At 45.5% G+C, this 23,282-nt stretch overlaps 1 protein-coding gene across 6 annotated transcripts in view; it reads left to right on the top strand.

The window, feature by feature from the left end:
• Nucleotides 1-18,264, top strand: part of KMT2B (lysine methyltransferase 2B) — a 71,726-nt gene extending 53,462 nt beyond the window's left edge. For 4 of the 6 annotated variants that reach the window (XM_060693995.2, XM_087876580.1, XM_060693996.2 and 1 more), the window contains 13 exons: nucleotides 145-223; nucleotides 1,837-1,997; nucleotides 3,841-4,056; nucleotides 5,166-6,687; nucleotides 9,586-9,681; nucleotides 9,775-9,881; nucleotides 11,489-11,626; nucleotides 12,736-12,810; nucleotides 12,982-13,159; nucleotides 14,336-14,443; nucleotides 15,725-15,808; nucleotides 16,389-16,518; nucleotides 17,314-18,264. In XM_060693995.2, the coding sequence (XP_060549978.2) occupies nucleotides 145-223; nucleotides 1,837-1,997; nucleotides 3,841-4,056; nucleotides 5,166-6,687; nucleotides 9,586-9,681; nucleotides 9,775-9,881; nucleotides 11,489-11,626; nucleotides 12,736-12,810; nucleotides 12,982-13,159; nucleotides 14,336-14,443; nucleotides 15,725-15,808; nucleotides 16,389-16,518; nucleotides 17,314-17,589 (3,170 nt within the window). In that variant the 3' untranslated portion in view covers nucleotides 17,590-18,264. The remainder of the gene's footprint in view (nucleotides 1-144; nucleotides 224-1,836; nucleotides 1,998-3,840; nucleotides 4,057-5,165; nucleotides 6,688-9,585; nucleotides 9,682-9,774; nucleotides 9,882-11,488; nucleotides 11,627-12,735; nucleotides 12,811-12,981; nucleotides 13,160-14,335; nucleotides 14,444-15,724; nucleotides 15,809-16,388; nucleotides 16,519-17,313) is intronic. The other 2 variants (XM_087876581.1, XM_060693997.2) reach the window with 1 other exon arrangement.
• The last annotated feature ends 5,018 nt before the right edge of the window (nucleotides 18,265-23,282 follow it).

Genomic DNA, 23,282 nt, shown 5'->3' with positions numbered 1-23,282 from the left:
CCTTGGGGGCGAGCCCCATGGAAAACCAGAAACTCCCACAGCAAGAATTTCACAGGGACTTTTTGCCCAATTGGTGAAGCGTGTTGGATTCTTCTCCTGCTCGGCGAGCCTTGACGGCTTCTCAAATCTTATCTCTGCTGTCAGGCTCCATGAAGATCGATAGCTTGGGGATGCTGACGGACTTGTCTGAATGCGAGGGACAGCTTTTACCTGTCGGCTACCAGTGAGTATCTACTTCCGAGTTGCTGTTTGCAGTGACACGTTCCATTCTTTAGTGGGATCCTAAGAGAGCCAGAGTTTTGACATCGGGGTTGTATGCGCATGCATATGCTGTGGTCACGTGTCTGTGTTTTATGACACTTTTGCCAAAAAAAACCCTAGCATTTACTTGGCTTGCTTAATGACTGCCGCAACAAAAGGTCCTAAAATCAGGTCAGTCACCTTTTATGACTGCAATGGGTATGCTCCATTATGGTCATAACTCGAGGACTACCTGTATAGCAAATGTGTTAGCTAAAGAGGCTTCTTCACCCAGCCTCTAAAAAGCTCCCTGAATGGCCACATTAGCTAGAATGCTGTGAGGTGGAACCATAGAGAGCCACGGTGGCGCAGTGGTTAGAATGCAGTACTGCAGGCTGCTTCTGCTGACTACCGGCTGCCTGCAATTTGGCAGTTTGAATCTCACCAGGCTCAAGGTTGACTCAGTCTTCCGTCCTTCCGAGATGGGTAAAATGAGGATCCAGATTGTTGGGAGCCATAGGCTGACTCTGTAAACCACTTAGAGAGGGCTTTGAAGCATTGTAAAGCGGTATATAAGTCTAAGTGCCATTGCTATTGCTATACACCTCCAGAGGGTACCAGGTTGGAAAAGGGTGAATGTCCTTTTAGACATGGAAAGGCATACCTCTGGTAGCATTTGATGGGATATTTTTTTTTTCCTAATGGAAACAGACCAAGATTTTATTTTATTTTTTTAATTCTGCCCCTTCCAATTTTGTGGCATGTTGGAGATCCTTATTTTTTTTAAGCACTTTAAGCTTGTCTTAGAACAGTGGTGGCGAACCTATGGCACACATGACAGAGGTAGCACTCAGAACCCTCTCTGTGGGCACACGCGCCATCGCCCCAGCCCAGCTCCATCATGTTTCTCCCACAGGGGGCAGAGAGGGAGGGAGGGAAAGAGAGAGAGGGAGGGAGAGATAGGAGGAGGGGAAGAGCGAGAGGGAGAGAGGGAGGGAAAGAGAGAGGGAGGGGAAGAGAGAGAGGGAGGGAGAGATAGGGGGAGGGGAAGAGCGAGAGGGAGAGAGGGAGGGGAAGAGAGAAATGATATTACAAAAGTTTGTCTGTTTTATTGTCGCTAAATGCAATATTTCAAAAGCAGAAAAAAAATGAAGGGGCATAAAAGTGCATTTATCACATTTTACTTAGAACAATTAGCTGAACTCTGCTGAGTTTATCATTATTTTAGGTAGTAAAACCTCAGTATTCAGGTTAAATTGCCGTGTTGGCACTTTGCAATAAATAAGTGGATTTTGGGTTGCAGTTTGGGCACTCGGTCTCTAAAAGGTTCGCCATCACTGTCTTAAGAGCGAGCTTAAGGCTCGATTATCACATTGAATCATTTTGCAGGATCTTTTAAGAATTATTTTCTTTCTCTCCTGACGGCAAGGAAACCTTGCTACAAAATTTCAGCGATAGTATTTATGGGCTTGTTAGGGATTTGCAGGTTGCCCACCTCTTCTCTAAGCAGGAAGGTGCCTGACTCCTAGGCCTCCTGCCGCTTAGACCGAGAAGGTACAGAGATCTTTTGCTTCCTTCTGAACATATCCCCATCAGATGTTCCAGATTATATTGGAGCACAGTGGATGCCCGTAAGCGGTGCGGATATACATGCCGGGTCCTGGAGTATCGGCCAAAGCTGAGCCAAGAAGAGCCAGATGCCTCAGGAATGCAGGAAGAGAACCACACTATTGTGCACAGCCCTGCTGCCCCTGTAGGTAAGTCTGGTCTGGGCCTTCCCCCCCCCCCCCCCGAGACTTCTTTTGCATTTTACTTTTCCATCTCAATGCAGCAATGCAACAGAGGATTTTCTGCATCGCTTAATGAGGGGAGACAGAGGATTGGAGTCAGCTCAACAAACTCATTGGATAGTTCTGCAGTCCTTCTACCTCCTAGATTTCTCAACCCTGGGAACTTCTAAGATGTCTTATTGGACTGTCCCTTCTCCTCCTCCTCCTCCTCCTCCTCCTTATACTCCAGTGAATTAGGGAAGCGTCTGCCTGACTCCCTTCCAGATATCTTCTTGTACGGATAGAAGATAATATTAGTACCGTGCAGGGTGGATAAAAATCAATGATTTTTTTTAAAAAAATCAAAAAAATCGGATTTTTTTTATTTAAATTGGATTTTTTTGATTTAAATCAGATTTTTTTTATTTTTATTGAATTTATTTTAATAAAAAACTTTAGGGGTAAAAATCTATCGTAAGATAGTTTTCTATTTAAGATACATAAATAATTTAGTTTATTCAGCATGAAATGGAGTTTAGTTATGTAGCACAAGGCTGTATATTCTGCAACACTGGGACTAGCGGTGAGTCAACAGCGGGTCAAAGGAGTAGCAGAGATGATAGTTGCTCTTTAAAAATTATGATTTAAATCGAGTTGATTTAAATCAAGCCTTTTTATAGTGATTTAAATCGTGATTTAAATCGACTCGATTTAAATCAAATCCACCCTGGTACCGTGTTTCCTTGAAAAATAAGACTGAGTTTTATTTTCTTTTGGGTCCCAAAATAGGCACTGGGGCTTATTTTCAGGGGGTGTCTCATCCCTTCCTCCCTCCCCCCATGTACAGGAGGCCCACTTCTTCTGCTTGCTCACGGTGGGGCAGGAGGCTGGCTGTGCAGACTCTTAAGTAGGGCTTATTTTGGGGGTAGGACTTAACATTAGGCACATACATAAACCCCGGCTAGGGCTTATTTTCAGAGAAACAGGGTAGCTGAGGGTTGAACTGTGGAGTCCGTGGTGCTCTCGGAGTTTGGTGGTTTTCTGACAGAGGTTACATTACCAAACTATTTTTTTTAAATCTTTTTATTATTTTTTTTTAATTCATAAACATTTTGAATACAGTGTATCGTCAGGGTATATCATTTCCAAAAGAAAAACAAAGGAAAGGCATTAAAAAGTATTGACATATATCAGAGCTCTTCAAACGTGGCAGCTTTAAGACTTGTGGACTTCAACTCCCAGAATTCTCCAGCCAGCTATGCTATGCTGGCTGGAGAATTCTGGGAGTTGAAGTCCACAAGTCTTAAAGCTGCCACGTTTGAAGAGCTCTGACATATATATTGGTAACAGTAGTAATAATGTAACAGAGTAATTTACCTACTTCTCTTTATATTGGCGTATTTATAATTCTATTAAATATATTGACACATGTATAGTTATAAACCATCTTTAATTCAATAATAAGATAATAACATATTATAAGATAAGATGATAAGATAATAACAATAATCTTCCTTCATCTAACCTAGTTTCATTACCAAACTTGATAACGTCATCAGTGCCTTAACATTCTCTTGTTGTTCTGGACTTGGCTTCAGCCCATTTTGGCTAAGCTTCTTGCACATTTCTGCCAAAGATACCTTCATTACTCTCTACACTCCCATCAGCCAGATTTGGAGTGGCATCATAAACCTGGAGGTTGTATCATCCTGAATTTACAAGTAACACGTCGCTAATAAAAGTCTGGTTAAGGCCCTCACCCCTTAGCCATTTCAGGTCCCTGGGTTCTACTGCTTCTGGTTTCTACTTCTGACATGTTTTCTGTTTTCAGACCCTAACCTCAGAGACAAGCCACTTCAGGAGGCACCTTCTCCTGTGCCACCACTGGAGCGCCACTCTCCAGCACAGAACCCAGGACCTCTGCCACCTCCAGAGCCTGCTGTCTCCAAGCCTAAACCTCTCACCGGAGCTCGCATCAAAGTGCCCAACTACTCCCCTACCCGCCGGCCCCTAAGCGGGGTGTCGTCCCGCCCGTTGCCTTCTCCCGGTGGGTACTTGGCAGTCCACATCCATAGGGTGTGGATCACGCAATTACAAAATCAAGGGTTGGCTCTTGAACCAACTCCTGGGAAAAAACAATTCACAGAGAGGTAGCACAGAAGTGGTGGGGGTCTTTTTCAGGGGTGAAATGTAAAATTTGTTACTACTGGTTCTGTGGGCGTGGCTTGGTGGGGAGGGGTAATGTGACTGGGTGGGCGTGGCCAACTTTTTTTAAAAAAAACTTTTCAAAGCATTTTTTCTAATGCTTTGAAAAGCCTCTGCCGATCAGGCAACTCAGCTGAGATCATCAGAGAGGCTTTTTAAAAAATGCCTCTCTGCCAATCAGGCAATTCAGCTGGGATCGTCAGAGACTTTTCAAAGCATTTTTTTTAACCACCTCTTCAGCCAAGAGGTTGCAGAAAAAAATGCTTTGAAAAGCCTCTGACGATCCCAGCTGAGCTGCGCCATCATCAGAGGCTTTTTTTTTCCTTTTAAAAGCATTTTTTCGTCGGAAGAGGTTGTAGAAGAAATGCTTTTAAAAGTTTAAAAAAAAGCCTCTGATGATTGTGCGGCTCAGCTGGGCATGGTGGGGGGGTGGTGCAGGGATTTTTGTTACCGGTTCTCCGAACCACCCGTTGCCATCACTACCGGATCAGGCAATCCAGTCCTAACCGGGAGCATTTCACCCCTGCTCTTTTTCCTTTTTAGTTTTCCGATTGACTTGGATTCATTAATCGCGTTAGACCACAATCCAGGGTTGGTTGCATGTGAAACACAACGCTAGGCTCAACCCATCCCAAATGTAGGAGACGGGATGGCAGAACCTGGAGGTGGAACGAAAAGGGGGATCAGCCTAGAATCCCTACATAGCTGTAAGAGAACTAAATCCAGCCCTTTGCTGTTGACCCTTATCTAACTCTTAACAGTGTCAAGCAGGCGTAAATACTACTATAAATGTCCCCACTGAAGTGGGGGGAAGAGTTGAAAACTGGGGTGATAGGTTGGGGGTTTGTGTCCACAGCACATTCTTGACCAGGGGAGATCCCAGCAGCCAATGCACCTTCACTCTTCTTAACACCTCCTTTTTTTCCCCTCTTTTCCTCCCCTGTTTTGCAGGAAGCGCATCATCCATGTCCCATCATATCTTGACTGTGGGTGACCCCGACTTCCCTCCTCCGCGCCGCACACAACGCCTCAGCCCCATGTCACCTAGCAGCAACTCTCGTCCCCGCCGGTCCCCTCTCCCACCCCAAGCCCCTGCTAGCAGGACTAGCCCCCCCAGCACCTCTCTCAGGGCAATGCCACCTCTCCCAGACTACCCCACAGCTGGGAACGGCTTCAGGCATCCTTCTACCTCAGCCGGGTGTGATGAGCAGCGGCCCGTAGCTACCTCACCCCCTCCCTCGTCCCCCCCTGTGCCGCCAGAGCTGGCCTTTGAGCTCAATGTCTCCGACTTGGAATTTGACGACAGCCTTCTGGATGAGCCTTTCCAGGAAGAAGAGTTGGGAGGGCCACGGACATGTCCCCCTTCACCCAGCCTGGGCCTGCCCCAGTTAGATGGGCTGGGCGACGGCGAGAGTGAGGAGGAAGGAGAGGCCGGCCGCTACTTCCGCTTCCCGCGTACGGTGGTAACCCGAGACCCACCTCTGCCGCCTTACCCGCTGGACCTCCCTCTGCCCCATATCCACCAGCTGGATGGCATAGACGATGGCACTGACAGTGAGGCGGACGCAACGGGGGGACACCCTTCCACCAAGGGCAAGCAGCCCGAGCCGAGGGTCGAGCGAGAGCTGGCTGGCCCCACTCCAGCTCCAGAGGACTTGCCCTCGGACATTGTGGACTTTGTGCTGAAGAACATGGATGCCCCCGAGAGCAAGGCCAGCCCACCTTCTTGCCTCAGCCCGATGCCACTGCCACTGGCACCTCCTACCTCTGCCAGCCTCAACGGCACTGAGTCAGCCCATCCCAGCCCTGCTCCGGATCCAGTTCCAACCTTAACCCTCAGTTGTGCCCAAGTGCCCTCCACCCCTGAAGTAACGACAGTGCTGGGACCAGAGGCACAAAAGTCCAATTCCAGAATCATTCTGGTGAACAAGCTGGCCCAGGTGTGCATGAAAGTTCAAGGCGAGGAAAGCCCATTGGCCACTCAAGACGGGGAGCAGGCTTCCAAACCAAACCCCACACCGATGTCCGCTGCTCCCAACCTTGGCACAGTCATTCTGCGGGCACCTCTGGGCCTGACTCCTAACCCCTTGCCCACTTGGACGATCCGGGGCCCGGTACTTAGCATGGTACCCATGATGAACGTGATGGGCACCACATCTCAGGCTGTTGGTGGTGGGCAGCTGGCACTGAGTACCCCAGCTCTGGTGACACCTTCCCTGGGACTCCAGCAGACTTGTCTTCTTCAGCCTGTCGCCATGAATTCTGGCGTGCTTAGTATCCCTGGCTTGGTGTCTTTGCCCAGCCCTCGCCCAGCCATCCGGGTCAAGAGAGTTTCCACCTTTGTCGGAAATGTGCCCGTCAAGAAGATGAAAGTGGACGGAGTTAATGAGGAGGAGCTCCCTCCTGTATCCCCAACAGTTACTCCTGATCACTTGGCAAATAATTGCATTTCTGGCAGTACAATGGGTTCTGGGTAAGTATAGGCATCTTAGCTATCCCTTTTCTGTTTCTCCCATGTTAATTACATAGAAGTTGTGTTGAAATCCAAAACCACACATGGTTTTGTAACCAAGACCCAGAAGATCAAGGAGAGCATGCTACAATAGCAGTGAAATTTTTTACTACCGGTTCTGTGGGCATGGTTTGGTGGGCGTGGCTTGGGTGTGGCAGGAGAAGGATACTGTAAAATCTCCATTTCCACCCTACTCCAGGGGCAGGTTACTGCAAAATCCCCATTTCCTCCTGATCAGCTGAGACTCGAAAGGCAGAGAACAGATGGAGGCGGGGCCAGTCAGAGGTGGTATTTACCAGTTCTCCGAACTACTCAAAATTTCCGCTACTGGTTCTCCAGAACTAGTCAGAACCTGCTGAATACCACCTCTGTACAATAGCGGTGAGAGCCATGTTTCCAGATGTCCATCTTCTCTGAGCTCAATGCTAGCACAGTGTTAAATCTAGCATCTAGCTTAGTGTCCAAGCTTGGCAAATATTAAGATCTGTGGACTTCAACTCCCAGCTGGCTGGGGAATTCTGGGAGTTGAAGTCCCCAAATCTTAAACTTGCCTGTGAACACCCCTGGTCTAGACACTATCATTTTATAGTGTTGACTATAAAGGTTGACTCAGCCTTCCATCCGTCCAAGGTGGGTAAAATGAGGACCCAGATTGTTGGGGGAGCAATATGTTGGCTCTGTAAACCACTTAGAGAGGGCTGTTAAGCACTGTGAAGCAGTATATAAGTGCCAAGTGCTATTTTAATATAGATACAACATGGGTTGGTTTTTTTCTTTTTTGCAGTTCCATCTAAAGTTATCGCCATGTCTAACACCAGATTTCCTTACCATATGGTTTTTCTTTAAGATATTAAGTATTCTGCCACCATCCCAAAATAACACCAGACAAAGCCATTCTACACATAATAATCTTGAGTTTTGATGGTCCTCAAGGTGGAGATGCATGGAGAAAACTAGGATTCAGAAATAGGTACCAGTGAATAATGCCCATCCTACCAGCTTGGACTATTTTCCATATATCTGGTTTCTTCCTTGTTTTGTAGCTCCAGTTCGCTATTTAACGGGAATAAAGCAGTAGCTTTCTAGGATTAAAAACAATCCTAGTGTGAGAAATCTGGTGATTGGGTGGCAGATTCCACCAGAGCCATGGTGGCGCAGTGGTTAGAATGCAGTATTGCAGGCTAACTGTGCCCACTGCCAGGAGTTCAATCCTGACCAGCTCAAGATTGACTCAGCCTTCCATCTTTCCAAGATGGGTAAAATGGGTAAAATGAGGACTCAGATTGTAAACCGCTTAGAGAGGGCTGTGAAGCACTGTGAAGCGGTATATAAGTCTTAAGTGCTATTGCTATTAGCTTTTGCACTCAGCTTGTTTGCGGGCACAGTTTATCTCAAATCCAAAAGGCAGCTAACTGCACAAATAACATTAAAAGATAGGAACAGGATAAAAATACAAAGAATAGCTTAGACTCTATGCTTTCTTGATGATTGGGGATCTAGAACAAGGCTCTCCAACCTTGGCAACTTTAAGGCTTGTGGACTTCAACTCCCAGAGTTCCTCAGCCAGCAAAGCTTCAGTGTTTGAAGGAAGCTCAGCTAGAGTTGCAAGGATTTTCTAGATGCTTTTATTTGATTTTGATCTCATCAAGAGCCTGTTACCTTCCTTTCATTTTTCCCTCTGTTCATTTTTGTTTTTGATGCCGTGATGGTGGCATCAAGGTGGCACGGAGCGCCCTCTCTGATGGCATGCAAGCCGTCGCCCCAGCTCTGCTGTGCATGCGCGCACACCTCCCACTGGCCGGCTGGTCTTTGGGTCTCTGCCGCACATGCACATGGGGAGAGGCGCATGCACATTGCATTTTGGGGGTTCGGGCACGCACACGCTTTGGGCATTGGGTTTGGAACAGGTTAGCCATCACTGCTCTAAAAGAATCAGGAGTTGGGTACCCCCCCCTCAAATATTCAGTTTATAAATAAAAATCCCTCTCTTCATGGTGGAGGAACAAGTGATAACTAAATGGAGACACTTTTATTACGTGGCTTTACAGCTTTCTTTTCTCTCTCTCTCTCTCTCTCTTTTAAATCATAAATGGTCTTGGAACCAATTTTCGGGAAGAGAACCTATATATGTTTTATGTTAGTAAAGAGAATGCGTCGGGAAGGTTTTCCATTCCAGTGGCATATACAAATTTCTTCTATCATAATATAAACCAATTTTTAAACCTTCGGGGGGGGGGAGGGAGGGCGGAATGCAGGAAACCCCAATTCCCAGTCACCTTGATCTCTCTGAGTCAGCTACTGGGTGTTGGGAGCCTTAGTTGCTCGCAGCTGCATGATTGGCTGAAGACAGCTACACCATCAATCAGCATCAGTATCAGCAGCCTTGCAGAAATACCTAAATCGCATTGGTTTCCCTCGCACAAGTGTCTACAGGTAGTCCTCGACTTACGACCACCATTGAGCCCAGAATTTACGTTGCTAAGTGAGAAATTTGTTAAGCGAGTTTTGGCCACGTTGAACGCCTTTTTTTGCCACTTTTATTATAAGCGAATCACCGCAGTTGTTCACTTAGTAACGGGATTATGAAGTGAATTCTGGCTTCCCTGTTGACTTTTGCTTGTCGCGAAAGGGGAATCACATGACCCCAGGACACCGCGACCATCATAAAGATGAACCAGTTGCCAAGCGTCTATAAATTTTGATCACGTGACTATGGGGATGCTCCGATGGTCGTAAGTCACTTTTTTCAGTGCCGTTGCGGTCCCTAAATGAACTGTTGTAAATCGAGGACTACCTGTATTTATGCAAGCGTGTGTGCATGCGTATGTTATGTATTGAAATGGCCCCTTTGCCCTACAGCATTGGGAGGGTACGGATGAAGACGCCCACAACAAAGGGCGTCCTAAACCTGGATGCATTCAAAGAGGAGACGAGCATCGTCAGCGAAAACGAGCTGTAAGTGTATTGGCTTCAAGCTATAGGAACTCTGGCGTTTGCTTGCTTGCTTGTTTGTCGACCCTTAATCGTTCATTTCCGATGTCTCTGCAGGTCTCCGATGGAACATTCTCCTTCCTTGGCAGCGTTGCATTCCCATCCTGGATCCCCGGAGCAGATCCAGAAGTCTGTGCTGGAACACGTCTGGCATAGATACGCAGGTAGAGCCCTCTGGCTTACTTACATCCGGTTTAGTGAAAGGGCTCAAGAAATTGTTGGGAGGCTCTTGATTCATTCTTGATAAATATATCCAAGGACACTCGCATCAGTCTTCGTTATGGTCCTACGCCAGCATAAATTCAAAAATAAAATGGCAATTTTTACCTAACCCCTGGGGATAACCAGCCTAATGTGGAAATTATCGTATTTTTCGGACTATAAGACGCGCTGGAGAATAAGACGCACCAAGATTTGAAAGAGGAAAACAAGGGGAAAAAAAGTTTTTGGCTCCCGCGCATCTGGTTTTTGCCCTCCCCAGCCTCTAGGAGCACTCTGCAGGCCTCCCAAACCCTCTGCGCATCCCGTTTTTGGGACAAACTGGCCTTTTTTTGGTGAAAATGGGGCGTGTGGGGCGGGGTTTCAGGAGGCCAAAAACGGCTGTATTCGGTGTATAACCAACATTTCCATCCTCTTTTAGGGAGGAAAAAGTGTGTCTTATACTCTGAAAAGTATGGTACATGGAGGTCTGAGAATTGAAATCCTTATTTGCTCGTAAAATTTAATGGGTAGTCCTGAAACTGCCATTCAGCCTAACCAGTGTGTATTCTCTTGGACCCACCCTGTGCCTCCTTCACACACCCCATTCACCCTCCCCAATCCTCACTATGCCTCTGTGACCCTCACCGTGCCTCCTTCCACTTCCTTTGCATCCCCCTGCACCCCGGCCTCACCAGACTTCCCTCACCCAGAATCAGCCACTCACCTCCCTGCCATCCTGCTTGCAAGCCATCTGGGACCTTCAATTTCCTGCCTGCTTCCCCAATGATTTGCCTGTGGGGAAGCCAGCAGGAAGTTGCCTTGCCTAGCAATTGTGGGATTCAGTTAACGACAGCAATGGGACTGCAGGGATTTCTGACGCTAAGCAACGCAGTCGTGCTTTGCGATCACATCACTTAGCAATGGAAGGGATGCTCTGCAAGTTGACCTAATGCTTTGTGAGATGACAGTTCTTGGCAAGCCACTTTTTTTTTTATCAAAAGATCCTTGAGTTTTCTTATTTTTCCCTCTGCTCTCATATATAAGTAGTCCCAGTTCATTCACCTTTTGCAATTTTCTGACAAGCAGAGTCATGGGCTGGCTTGATCCCACAGTTTTTGGTTAATTTTAATTGATTTTAATTGGGTTTGTTTTAAATTGCGGCCAAAAATATTTAATTATTTTTAAACTGTTTTTAAATTTTGTATGTTCTGTTTTATTCTGGCTGTTCACCGCCCTGAGTCCTGCTGGAGAAGGGCGGTATACAAATTAAAACAAACAAATAAATAAATAAATAAATGGGGAAGCCAGATTCACTTAACAACGGTGTTGCTAATTTATCCATTGCAGTGACTTACTTAACAACCGTGGCAAGAAAGGTTGCAAAATGGGGCAAAACTCCACAATGACAGAAATGTTGGGCTCAATTGTGGTCGTAAGTCGAGGACTACCTGTATTTTTTGGCCCTTCCGTGTCCCATTCCATTATCCAAGATCTTGACACAGGAAATCTCCACAGAGTATACCAAAAAAAAAAAAAAACACCTCAATTTGGGCCTCTCTTTTGCCTCTAGGAGATCTGTCCAGCTCAGACGAAGACAATCTGAAACAGGAGGACAAAGAAAATGAGATGCCCCGGAAAACGCAGCCCCACTTGTGCTTTGAGATCACAAGCGAAGATGGCTTTAAAGTGCAGGCTGACAGCATTGATGGTGAGGAGGAAACCAACCTTGGCAGAATTCCTTTTAACCGTTCTCTTGGGTCCTCTGTACCGCCTGCAAAGCTCCCTCAATAATGGTGGATTACTACGGATGGGTTGAATTTTCTTGGGGTGCTGGTGGAAGTCAAGGGAGGCTTGCTTGAGAATCCTTTGGAGTTCCTAGAAGTGTTCTGACCTAGGCTTCCCCAGCAGCACGAAGCCTAGTCCTTGTCCCGATAAACCCCTTTTATTTAATTTACAGTGAATTCCTCTCCAGCAAAGTCTTCCCTCTCCCACAGTCTTTCAAGATAGTTCACAAATACCGACCTTTATCAGGCTTGGAGAGTGGCCAGGCCGATATCTTTCAGACTCCACTCTGTAACCGACAATACTTGGCAAGAATGCAGGAACAGATCTTCACCCAAATGAACTAATTGTCTTCTGCAAACTCCCCTCCCCTTCACTCTTTATTCCCTATAGGAGTGGCGTTACTCCTGAGTCGACCCTTGTTCCTTAGCTATTCCCTTTTGGCGGTTCTGCGCATGCGCACAATGGGAACAGACTCCAGCTGTTCTTCTGCCTCACTGATGTCCGATTCTGAAAGCACCTGACAACTGTCAGACGGCCCTGGCCCCATCTCTGCCTCCAACACAAAGCCGTCGTCAGAGCCCTCCCCAGACTCCAGGACTGGTCCATGTTTCTCCCCAACCTCCTCACTGTTCGAATCTGCTGTCAGATCCACTGGCCACTAGTGGGCCACAACAAGAAGTACCCCGTCACCCTCTGCCAATCCCCTTACATTGATAGGCGATTACATTTGCATTGAATTGTCTCTCCTAATATAATAATTCATTTGTTGTTGTTGTGCTTAATGACCCCGTAATCCCTTGTGGGGTGGAGTCGGGGCAACTGAATGGAGCTGAGTGTTTACTGGCCAGATGCCCTTCCTGTCACCAATGCGGAGTTTTTGCAGCAATTAAATTCTCATTGTGCCCAGAGAGAGAAATATCAGCCTCTACCTAGAATCGAACTCAAAGCCTCCTGATTGTGAGGCAAGAACTCCACCTCTAGGCCAGCGCACCACTCAATATAATAATTCATTTGTGTTCTGTCTATATTCAGGTGCCTGGAAAGCAGTGATTGAGAAGGTCCAGGAAGCTCGCACCAATGCTCGGCTCAAACACCTGTCCTTTGCAGGTAATAAAAGTTCTATACCGGTTGGGATTTTTCAGCGTTTTCCGTTTGAAGGGAATAAGCTAGAGGAGGGAAAGGTAGATTAGCATAGCTTCAGGCTTTTTTCCTGTGCAAGCAGAACTTCTTGGGATCAGACCCAGGTGCTGAATTGCACGCACCTATTTTTCCTTACAGGAATGAATGGAGTGAGAATGTTGGGGATGCATCACGATGCTGTCATCTTCCTGGTGGAGCAGCTGTACGGTGCCAAGGCCTGCCACAAATATAAATTCCGATACCACCAGCATGAAGGCGAGGAAGAGGAGCTGCCTCTCAATCCTCACGGTTGTGTCCGGGCTGAAGTTTATGTCAGGTGGGCGAATAACTTTCCTTTTTATTTGGTACAGGGTAATAGCCAATACAGGTGCTCCTTGACTTAGGACCATAATTGGGGCTGGAAAATTCAACGTTAACTGGACTGCATTTTGCTGCAGCCGTTAAGCGAGACATCACATAATTAGGATTTGTGACCTTCCCGGCCAGCTTCTCCATTGTCGTAAACCAGCGGAGAAAGTTGCAAATTATGATCGTGTAAACCTGGGACAGTGCCGTTATCATAAATACGTGTTGTGTCCCGCCAGCAGCCAGCGGATCTGGCAGCATATTCGGACAGTGAGGAGGTTGGGGAGGAACATGGGCCAGTCCTGGAGTCTGGGGAGGGCTCTGATGAGGGCTCTGCATCGGAGGCAGAGAGGGGGCCAGGGCTGTATGCCAGCTATCAGCTGCCTTCGGAGTCAGACATCAGTGAGGCAGACAAACAGCTGGAGGCTGTTCCCAGTGTGTGCATGCTCAGAGTTGCCAGATGAAGGGAACAGCTAAAGAACAAGGGTCGACTTGGGAGTAAGGCCACAGGTGGACGATGAATGGGTCCTCCCAGAGGGAATAAAAGAGGAGCAAAAGGGGAGTGAGCTTTTGCAGGAAACAGTTTGTTCGGTTGGTCAAGGAGTGTGAAGATCAGTCCGTGAATCTCAGAGACTCTGTGCCAAGTCTTTCCTTGCACAGCACTGCACTTTGGAAAATATTTACATGGCAGCTTTCCAAGCCAGATAAGGTCTGTAGTCATAAATTCACCTTTGAAAGACTGTTTGCCAGGCCTTTGCTGAAGGTGAATGAGAGGAATCCACTGTTTGTTTAATAAAAGGGGTTTTGTCGCGACCAGGAATCTGCTTCGTGTTTTTTGGGGAAGTCTAGGTCAGAACAATACGAGCCAGTTGCCATGCACCCAGATTGTGAACACTGGCCACCGGAATGCTGCGACAGTTATAAGCGCAAGCACTGGTCATAAGTCACCTTTTTCATGTGGTTGTAACTTCAAGTGATTGCTAAGTGAATAGTCATAAGTCGAGGACTATCTGTACTTGAAGCCTGTGCAGCGATAGAAAGGGGTTCCTGATCCAGTCGATTTGGAAAGCAGGCTGTGAGAAAAAACGATCGAAAGGACAGAGAATCCATTTGGGTTCTGAACAATCCTCTATTTCTTCTCCTTCAGGAAATGCACCTTTGACATGTTCAACTTCTTAGCATCTCAGCATCGTGTGCTTCCTGAGGGTGGCCCTTACGATGAAGAAGAAGATGAAGTGCAGCTGAAATCCACCAGGTAAAGAGGCCCCCTCGGTTTCATTGTCCTGGAGCTGTAGTAGACATCATATCAACTGTTCCGATTCTTGTTTTGGGTAATGTCATGTCCAGCAGTTGTGTACAATCAAGACAGCTCGATTCACACCATCAGGCTTATAGAAAGGAGAAAAAGGAGGTTATGTTACAGAAAACTTGGCAACTGGGTTTTAAATATTCCATTTGTCTTAAATTTGTTAGGATGAAAATCCCTTGATCTTCTTACTAACCACTTGTTAGCAAGTTAATTATTAGTACGGAGTTTCCTAATAAAGAAGGAATGTGTTAATGTTTCAGATTTGACAATTTTGCAATCTCCCCCTCCCCCCCACCCCAGATTTTATGGCATTCATTATAGACACAGATTTATTCATGAGAGAACAACTATTGAAATCAGGTTAATTAACTCTTAGATTTCTGATTTCAATAGAGCTGCATGATAGCTTATAATTAGACCTGGATTGAGCCCAATATCTATTACTATAAAGATAAAGGTTCCCCTCGCACATATGTGCTAGTCATTCCCAACTTTAGGGGGCGGTGCTCATCTCTGTTTCAAAGCTGAAGAGCCAGCACTGTCCGAAGACATCTCCGTGGTCATGTGGCCGGCATGACTCAATGTCAAAAGTGCATGGAACACTGTTACCTTCCCACCAAAAGTGATCCCTATTTTTCTACTTGCATTTTTTATGTGCTTTCAAACTGTTAGGTTGGCAGAAGCTGGGACAAGTAACGGGAGCTCACCCCGTTATGCGACACTAGGAATTTGAACCGCCAAACAGCCGACCTTTCGATTGATAAGCTCAGCGTCTTAGCCACTGAGACACCGTGTCCCTTTCTATTACTATAGAACCTGAAAAATCCCAATTACTGATGAGATATGAAACATGTAAAGTGTTTTTTCTTCTTTAGCCAATAAAACTAAAAGCCTGAATATCCTGTATCCCTAAGAACAATCTTTCGTCACATCTGTACAAAAGTATTGCTCTAAAAAGGGGGGATATTTCCTGCCCAAAATCTTATTATTTATTTATTTATTAGTTTGATTTACATGCTGCCCTTCTCCGGAGACTCAGGGCGGCTTACAATGCATTAAGCAATAGCCTTCATACTTTTGTATATACCTGCTTAGTAAGGCTTTTGCCCGCCCCCCTGCCCCCCCCCGCCCCAGCGGTGTTCTATTTTATGCCTGTTCATAATAGCTTTGAAAGAGCCAATCATATGCTGTCTGGTTTAAGGCCTGATCTGATTTATTATATCTTAGGCGAGCCACCAGCTTGGAGCTACCCATGGCCATGAGGTTTCGGCACCTGAAGAAAACTTCCAAAGAGGCTGTGGGAGTGTACAGGTAATTCTTCAAAGGGATCACAGAATATAGAGTTGGAAGGGACCTTGGAGATCTTCTAGTCTAGCCCACAGCCCCCCCAAGCAAGATACCTATACCATTTGAGGCAAATAGTTGTCCATTCTCTTCTTAAAAACCTATAAAATTGTTATAGGACCCACAATTTCTGGAAGCAAACTGTTCCACTGATTAAATTGTTCTAACTATCAGGAAATTTCTCCTTAGTTCTAGGTTGGCTCTTCCCTTGATTAGCTCCCATCCATTCCTTCTTGCCCTGCCTTCAGGCGCTTTGGAGAATAGGTTGGCCCCGTCTTCTTTGTGGCAGCCCCTGAGATAGTGGAAGACTGCTATCGTATCACCCCTAGCCCTTCTTTCCATTAAACTAGACCTATCCAGTTCCTGTTCTTCATATATTTTAGCCTCCGAATCATCACTTGTTTAAGTCTTCCAGACAAAGTGCAGGCAAAGCTGTGTCCTGTCATTTTGTTCCAGGATCTCAGAGAGCAAAAGTCCTACCAACTCCCTGGGTTCATTCGTATCCCCTCCGTTAGTTTTCACCTGTCCAATGTTCTCTCCATTTTAGGTCAGCCATCCATGGGCGGGGCCTGTTCTGCAAGCGCAACATTGACGCGGGCGAGATGGTGATTGAGTACTCCGGCATTGTCATCCGTTCGGTGCTCACCGATAAGCGTGAAAAGTACTACGACAGCAAGGTACGCTGATGAAGAAAGGGTAAAGGAAAAAGGGATGCATGCTGGGAAGGAAGTATCATGGTTGCCAGCTTGTCCCAAAAATGCTTTTTCAAAAGGCAACTGGACTGTGTTTCTTCCTTGAAGACGTTTTGCTTCTCATCCAAGAAGCTTCTTCAGTTCTGACCTCATGAACTTCCTTTATTTGTTCCTTGTTTTGCTTCTCACCCAAGAAGCTTCTTCAGTTCTGACCTCATGGACTTCCTTTATTTGTTCCTTGAAGATGTTTTGCTTCTCATCCAAGAAGCTTCTTCAGTTCTGACCTCATGGACTTCCTTTATTTGTTCCTTGAAGATGTTTTGCTTCTCATCCAAGAAGCTTCTTCAGTTCTGACCTCATGGACTTCCTTTATTTGTTCCTTGAAGATGTTTTGCTTCTCACCCAAGAAGCTTCTTGGATGAGAAGCAAAACATCTTCAAGGAACAAAGAAAGTCCAGTTGCCTCTTGAAAAAGCACCTTTGGGACAACCACGATCTGGATGACTGAGAATCTCCATAGACGTGATGCCAACTTGTTCTCTGAGCACGCTTCTCTTCCTGCAGGCATTTATTATCAAATTAGGTAACCTTATCATCGCAAGCTTGTGGTTCCCCATTCAAACTTTCTGTCCCTTGGGCTGAATTCATTTCCAATTCTTCTCCACCTTCACGAGGACTAGGGCCCCAAATTCTCCCCAACCAAGAATCTAACAACTCAACCCTGAGCTCCGTGGATTCTTCAATTCGAAGCCCCTCTTAACTCTCCTTTCCTTCCTTGCAGGGCATTGGATGCTACATGTTCCGCATTGATGACTTTGATGTGGTGGATGCCACGATGCATGGCAACGCCGCCCGTTTCATCAACCACTCCTGCGAGCCCAACTGCTACTCGCGCGTCATCCACGTCGAAGGCCAGAAGCATATTGTCATTTTTGCCCTGCGCCGGATCTTCCGGGGCGAAGAACTCACCTACGACTACAAGTTCCCCTTCGAAGATGCCGGCAGCAAACTCCCTTGCAATTGTGGAGCCAAACGCTGCCGTCGTTTCCTCAATTAAAGAGTGGTCCCTTACCTGGCTTTCCAGATCCATACGCTTGCCCAGTCTTTTCCCAGTGTCCGCGGGTGTCCGGGCCAAGTGGATGGAAGGGGAGCTTAATCATGGCATAACTTTTTGGCGGGCTGCCGCATTGCTGACTCATCCCTTTAATTCCTTGAAGCGTGTGACTCCAAGGGCCTCAATCATCTCCAAAGAGCATCAGGGATGCCTGTGTTGTGGGTGATGAGGGAAAGCTCTTAGCGGCAGCTCGGTCCTTTTTCTTTTCTTTTCTTTTTCTTCTTGTGGCTTGAAATTATGAGATGCAGAGATCCAGGGCAAAAATGTGGGAAGAATCACCTCTTATTTGTGCCCCCCTTCTGCTTCATAGACCTCTTTCCCTTCCTCCTCTTCTTCCCCCCAGCACCTCCCCAATCCTGTGGGGCGAGAACAATCTTTTATTTTGTACTTTTAAATTTTTGTGGTTTTTTTTTCCTCCTTCCTCCAAGATGATCCTCTGTTTTAAAGAAGAAGAAAAAAAAAATACATCAAACCCAGGAGGATGTAAATAGTTGTACAAATTTCTAAACCTGTTTATTTTCTATGCACTTTTTTTATTTAAGATGCTCAGTCAACTCAGACGGAAAAGGGTTGGATTCTTGTTGGTATAATTTTAAATAAAAAGCAATTTTGACACAAGATTGTGTCCTCCGTGGCTTCGGTTGCTTTAAATTTCAGGATGAAGGAGATTGTGTATCCTCCAACTGTGAATGTAGAACAAAACCTCTCTGCAGAGGGACAATGACAGTTCTGTGATTTAAGGAACTTTCCTTGGTTATAACAAAATTGAGAATGCAGGTAGTTCCCAACTTGCGACTATAATTGAACCTGCTGTTTACAGTGACTGTTGTGAATTAAGTTAGTGTGTGAACATGCACAATCTTACAACCTTTTTTGCTGTGGTTGTTAACGGGTGGTATTCACTTACTTTCCCTATCGGTTCACAAATGTGAGCGTGTGTGCGATCTCGCTTTGCTTGCATGCGCCCCATCCACGCATGCACCCAGCCTTCTGTGCATGTGCTTTGCTGGCGCGCCTGTCTTCCGTGCATGCATCCAGCCTCAAAAACATGCCTAAATAGGGTGGCATAGAGCCGGGGGAGGGGTCCACCCACAATTTCTGCTACCGGTTCAGGCGAACCGGTCCAAACCGGCTGAATTCCACCTCTGGTTGTTAAGTGAACCCATTGTTCACTATGGGGTGTTTTTCCCCAGAAACCAGAAGTAAACACCAGTTTCTGGCAAAAAGATTATAAACTACGGTCATGTAACTGCGGGACACTGCAAAAGCTGTGCTGTAAATGCGGACTGATTGCTGAGCGCCCAAAATGCAGCCAGAAGAAGAGCATAGATATTGGATCTTCAAATCCAGATCAAAAGAAGCTTTTTCTGGGTCTGGTGTAGCTTTGTACAGTTGATAAGCAATCAGTTGTAAATCGAGGATTACCTACTGAATTTTCTCAAGTAAGCCTCAATATAATTGCTGCCTGAAAGTACTTACTGTCCTCCTTCCACTAAATGCAGCTGACCAGACAAGCCTTGTTTGAACTGGCTTCTCTAGGTTGTTTCCCCTAAAAAGAAAACCCTCGGAGCAATGAGCCAGGATTTTAAAGAATTCAGACATTACGAGCCACACAAACTCAAGTGACATACAGTTGTACTTCCAAACATTTTTGTACAACCGGGCTGGCATTTCCACATTACTTGGGAACATAGGTACATATCCTCTCTAGTACTAGCTGGCTAGGGAATTCTGTGAGTTGAAGTCCACAAGTCTTAAGAGTTGCCAAGGTTGGTCAGGCCTGATGTACTCCCACCTTTCCCAAGTTCTGAATGTATTGCAACGTTCATCACAACTGGCAAACTAGCATTGCTTTGATCACATTTGGAGGCAAAGGTTAAGGCATACTATTGAGAAGCAGCAGAGGCAAGGCACAGGCAGGGAGGTTGAAAAAAAAAGAACACAACGCAAAACAACAGCTTCCACAACCACGCCAAGTGCAATGACCACATGCACACTCAGCAACATCACACAAGCAGTAGTACCCAGGTTGTAGCACTGATGCGACTGATACTGCTCCTGAAAGACACTATGGCAGCCTTTGCGAGGTGTCATTGCAAAGGTCAGCATTTGGACTCTGCAGACGCTCATGTGACAAACTCCTTCCACAGGGAATCATAAAAACTGCAGGGTTATAAAAAGTGGAGATTTTACCTTCATTTTTAGATGAGCCTTGGTAGCACAGTGGACTAATGCACTGTTATTAACATCTGCTGCTTGCAATTACTGCAAGTTCAAATCCCACCAGGCTCAAGGTTGACTCAGCCTTCCATCCTTTCTAAGGTAGGTAAAATGAGGACCCAGATTGTGGGGGCAATAAGCTGACTGTATAAATACACGAAAGGATGAAGGCTATTGCTTAACGCATTGTAAGCCGCCCTCCGTCTCCGGAAAAGGGCGGCATATAAATTAAAGCAAAAAAAAAAAAAAAAAGTCACATATACACATTGTTTTTGCAATTTGGAGCTGAAACAGAATAACAATAAGTTGGTCAAACTCCCTGCTCCAAAAAAAAAAAAAAAGACTTATGATCTGTTCTCGCACTTAGGACCATCATAGTATCCCCAGGGTCACATGATCAAAATTTGGGCACTTGGCAACTGGCATGTATTTAGGATGGTTCTCATTTCCCAGGGTTATGTATATAGCATTCATTCAAAATAGAGTTGGAAGGGAACTCGGAGGTCTTCTAATCCAGCCCCCCTATACCTGGGGTCAGTAACCTGCATGTGGCTCTTTCACCCCTCTGCTGCGGCTCCCTGTCACTCAAAATATGCATCAGAACCACCAATGTGCGACACCCGCCGGCATGTGATTCATTAAGCTTTTAAACCCCTGGTAGGCCAACCATGGATAAATCCAAGAAAAGAAAAGTTTAAGAAAAAAACAGAACGCTTAATTCAACTCATATTTTAGTTTTGTGGCCGCTCAAGAAATAGGCATGGGATGGGTTTTGTGGCTCCCGGTGTTTTCTGTGGGAAACTGGTCCAAATGGCTCTTTGAGTGTTTAAGGTTGCAGACCCCTGCCCGATACCATTTCAGGCAAGTGCAGTCTCTTCTTAAAAATCTACAGTGATGAAGCACCCATAACTTCTGGAGGCAAGTTGTTCCACTGGTTAATTGTTCTTTTTTTTTTTTTTCCCCTCAAAAGAAACAATTTATTTAGAATGAAACAAAATCAGCTCGACTGTGAGTGCATGTTTTGAGTGACAGCTATTTTAAGCTGTGTGAGGCATAAAATTAATTAATTGGTTAATTAATTGTTCTAACTGTCAGGAAATTTCTCCTTAATTCTAAGTTGCTTCTCTCCTTGATGAGTTTCCACCCATTGCTTCTTGCCCTGCCCTCAGGTGCTTTGGAGAATAGCTTGACTCCCTCTTCTTTGGGGCAGCCCCTGAGATATTGGAAGACTGCTCTCATGTCTCCCCTAGTCCTTCTTTTTCATCAAACTAGACATACCCAATTCCAGCAACTGTTCTTTATATGTTTTAGCCTCCAGTCCCCTAGGTATACCACTTTTTCTTTCTTTCTTTCTTTTTTAAATGATTTTTATTGAGTATTTTACATTTTAAAACCAAACACACAATAGCAAAAGAAATCAAGAGACAAAAACAAAAAACAAAAACACACGTACACCAGACGTTACAATACAACACTAACAACAGATACATCCAATTTTACAACTTTCTGCATCGACTTTTGTCTTGACTCTTAGCTTTTATCCTCCCGCTCCACTTTTTCAAATTAGGCAACTTTTTAAGATGTGCGGACTTCAATTCCCCAGAGTCCTGCTGGCTGAGGAATCATTGAAGTTCACGCATCATTAAAAAAAAAATGCCTCTTTTGATAAATATTACTTTAAAACACCGATGCGGGCCTCACTCGGAGAAAAGAGCGGGGGAAGGGAGGAGACACAGTTCCGCACGACTTCCTTTTTTTAAAAAAAGAACTACAACTACCAGCATCCTCTTCTACCACGAGAAATAAAATCCCAGCATGCGGCGGGGTGGGCGTGATTTCGCCCTGTTGGATTTCAACAACTAGACCTTGCAAAGTTGTAGAACCGCCGAGGACTTGAGCTGGATCCGGAATAATAATAATAATAATAATAATAATAATAATAATAATAATAATAATAATAATAATAATAATAATAATAATAATAATAATAATAATAATAATAATAATAATAATAATAATAATAAAAAAAAATCCAGGACATTCCAATTACAGCCTTCTTGATTTTTATTTGTTGGGTTTGCTTTTGCCTAATTGTGACCTAGAGCAATTTGTTGGTAGTTTTATTTTTGTCGGGGTGAGCTTGCAAGATTGCTACGCCTTGTCTATCGTTCGGATTGGCTTCCTTGCTTTCTGGGAGCCAGAGAAGACAACCGGGTGCGGCATCTCCTCGTGGACTTTGCACTACAAGTCCTATAAACCAGGGGTGGGCAACTGTGGCCCTTTTACAACCTGTGGACATTAACTCCCAGAATTCCTGAGCCAGCTCGGCTGTCTCAGGAATTCTGGGAGTTGAAGTCCACAGGTTGTAAAAGGGCCACAGTTGCCCACCCCTGCTATAAACCACAACTTGTGTGTGTGTGTATATAGATATATATGGCTTCAGAAAGCAAGGAAATATATATATCTGCAGCCATATATATCTATAGCCACCACACAGACACATAGACACACACAAACACACACACACACATACACACATAAATATATTTTAAAAACTCAGCAGCGGACTTGTAGTCCAAAGCGACCTGCGAGATCACTTTAGGCCATTTAAGATAGTAGAGTGTGTGTGCCTCTATTTACGTCTAGGGCCTCTTGAAAAAGCACCTTTGCAAAAAAAAAGCACCTCTTATTTGCAAAACACGCATCCGCTGCTCCATTCCTAACAACTGCTTTGTCCGTTTTAACCTGGTTTTTTTTTTTAACCCGGGTTGGGGCTTCTGCAACGGGCGGCGTAGATTGCGCCTCGTGGCTCCCCTCTGCCTGCTCCCACGTGTGGTGCCCACCCAACCAGGGGTGAAATCCAGCAGGTTCTGACAGATTCTGGAGAACCGGTAGCAGAAATTTTGAGAAGTTCGGAGAACCGGCAAATATCAGCTCTGGCTGGCCCCAGAGTGGGGTGGGAATGGGGATTTTGCAGTATCCTTCCCCTGGAGTAGGGGGTGGGAATGGAGAATTTGCAGTATCCTTCCCCTGCCACACCCTCCAAGCCATGCCCACAGAACCGATAGTAAAAAAAATTGGATTTCACCACTGCACCCAACCCCAGAAAACGCCCATTCCCAACAGCCGCGTTCAGAAATTGGGGGGGGGGGGGGAACGAAACGTTTTGCCACCGAATGGCCAAAAAGCTCTGGCTACCAACCCGAGCTACGACTTATTCAAAGACGTTTCAATTATATAAATTTGAATATGGAAATCCAAAAAATAATGGTATAATCAAAACACATAGATTTCTAAAGGGGGAAACCCAAGGGGAAAATAAAAAAAATAGGAGGGAGGGAAAAAGGGGAAAAAAATTGACTAGGCTAAGAAAAAAGGGAAGAAATATAACAGTATTAGTTGGAAAACCACTATGA

Source organism: Pantherophis guttatus, chromosome 10 (genome assembly GCF_059756535.1).
Source record: "Pantherophis guttatus breed Tessera chromosome 10, ASM5975653v1, whole genome shotgun sequence".
In the NCBI taxonomy this organism is placed as follows: domain Eukaryota; kingdom Metazoa; phylum Chordata; class Lepidosauria; order Squamata; family Colubridae; genus Pantherophis; species Pantherophis guttatus.
The sequence above is the reverse complement of the archived record's forward strand: the minus strand, read 5'-3'. Positions and strand labels throughout refer to the sequence as shown.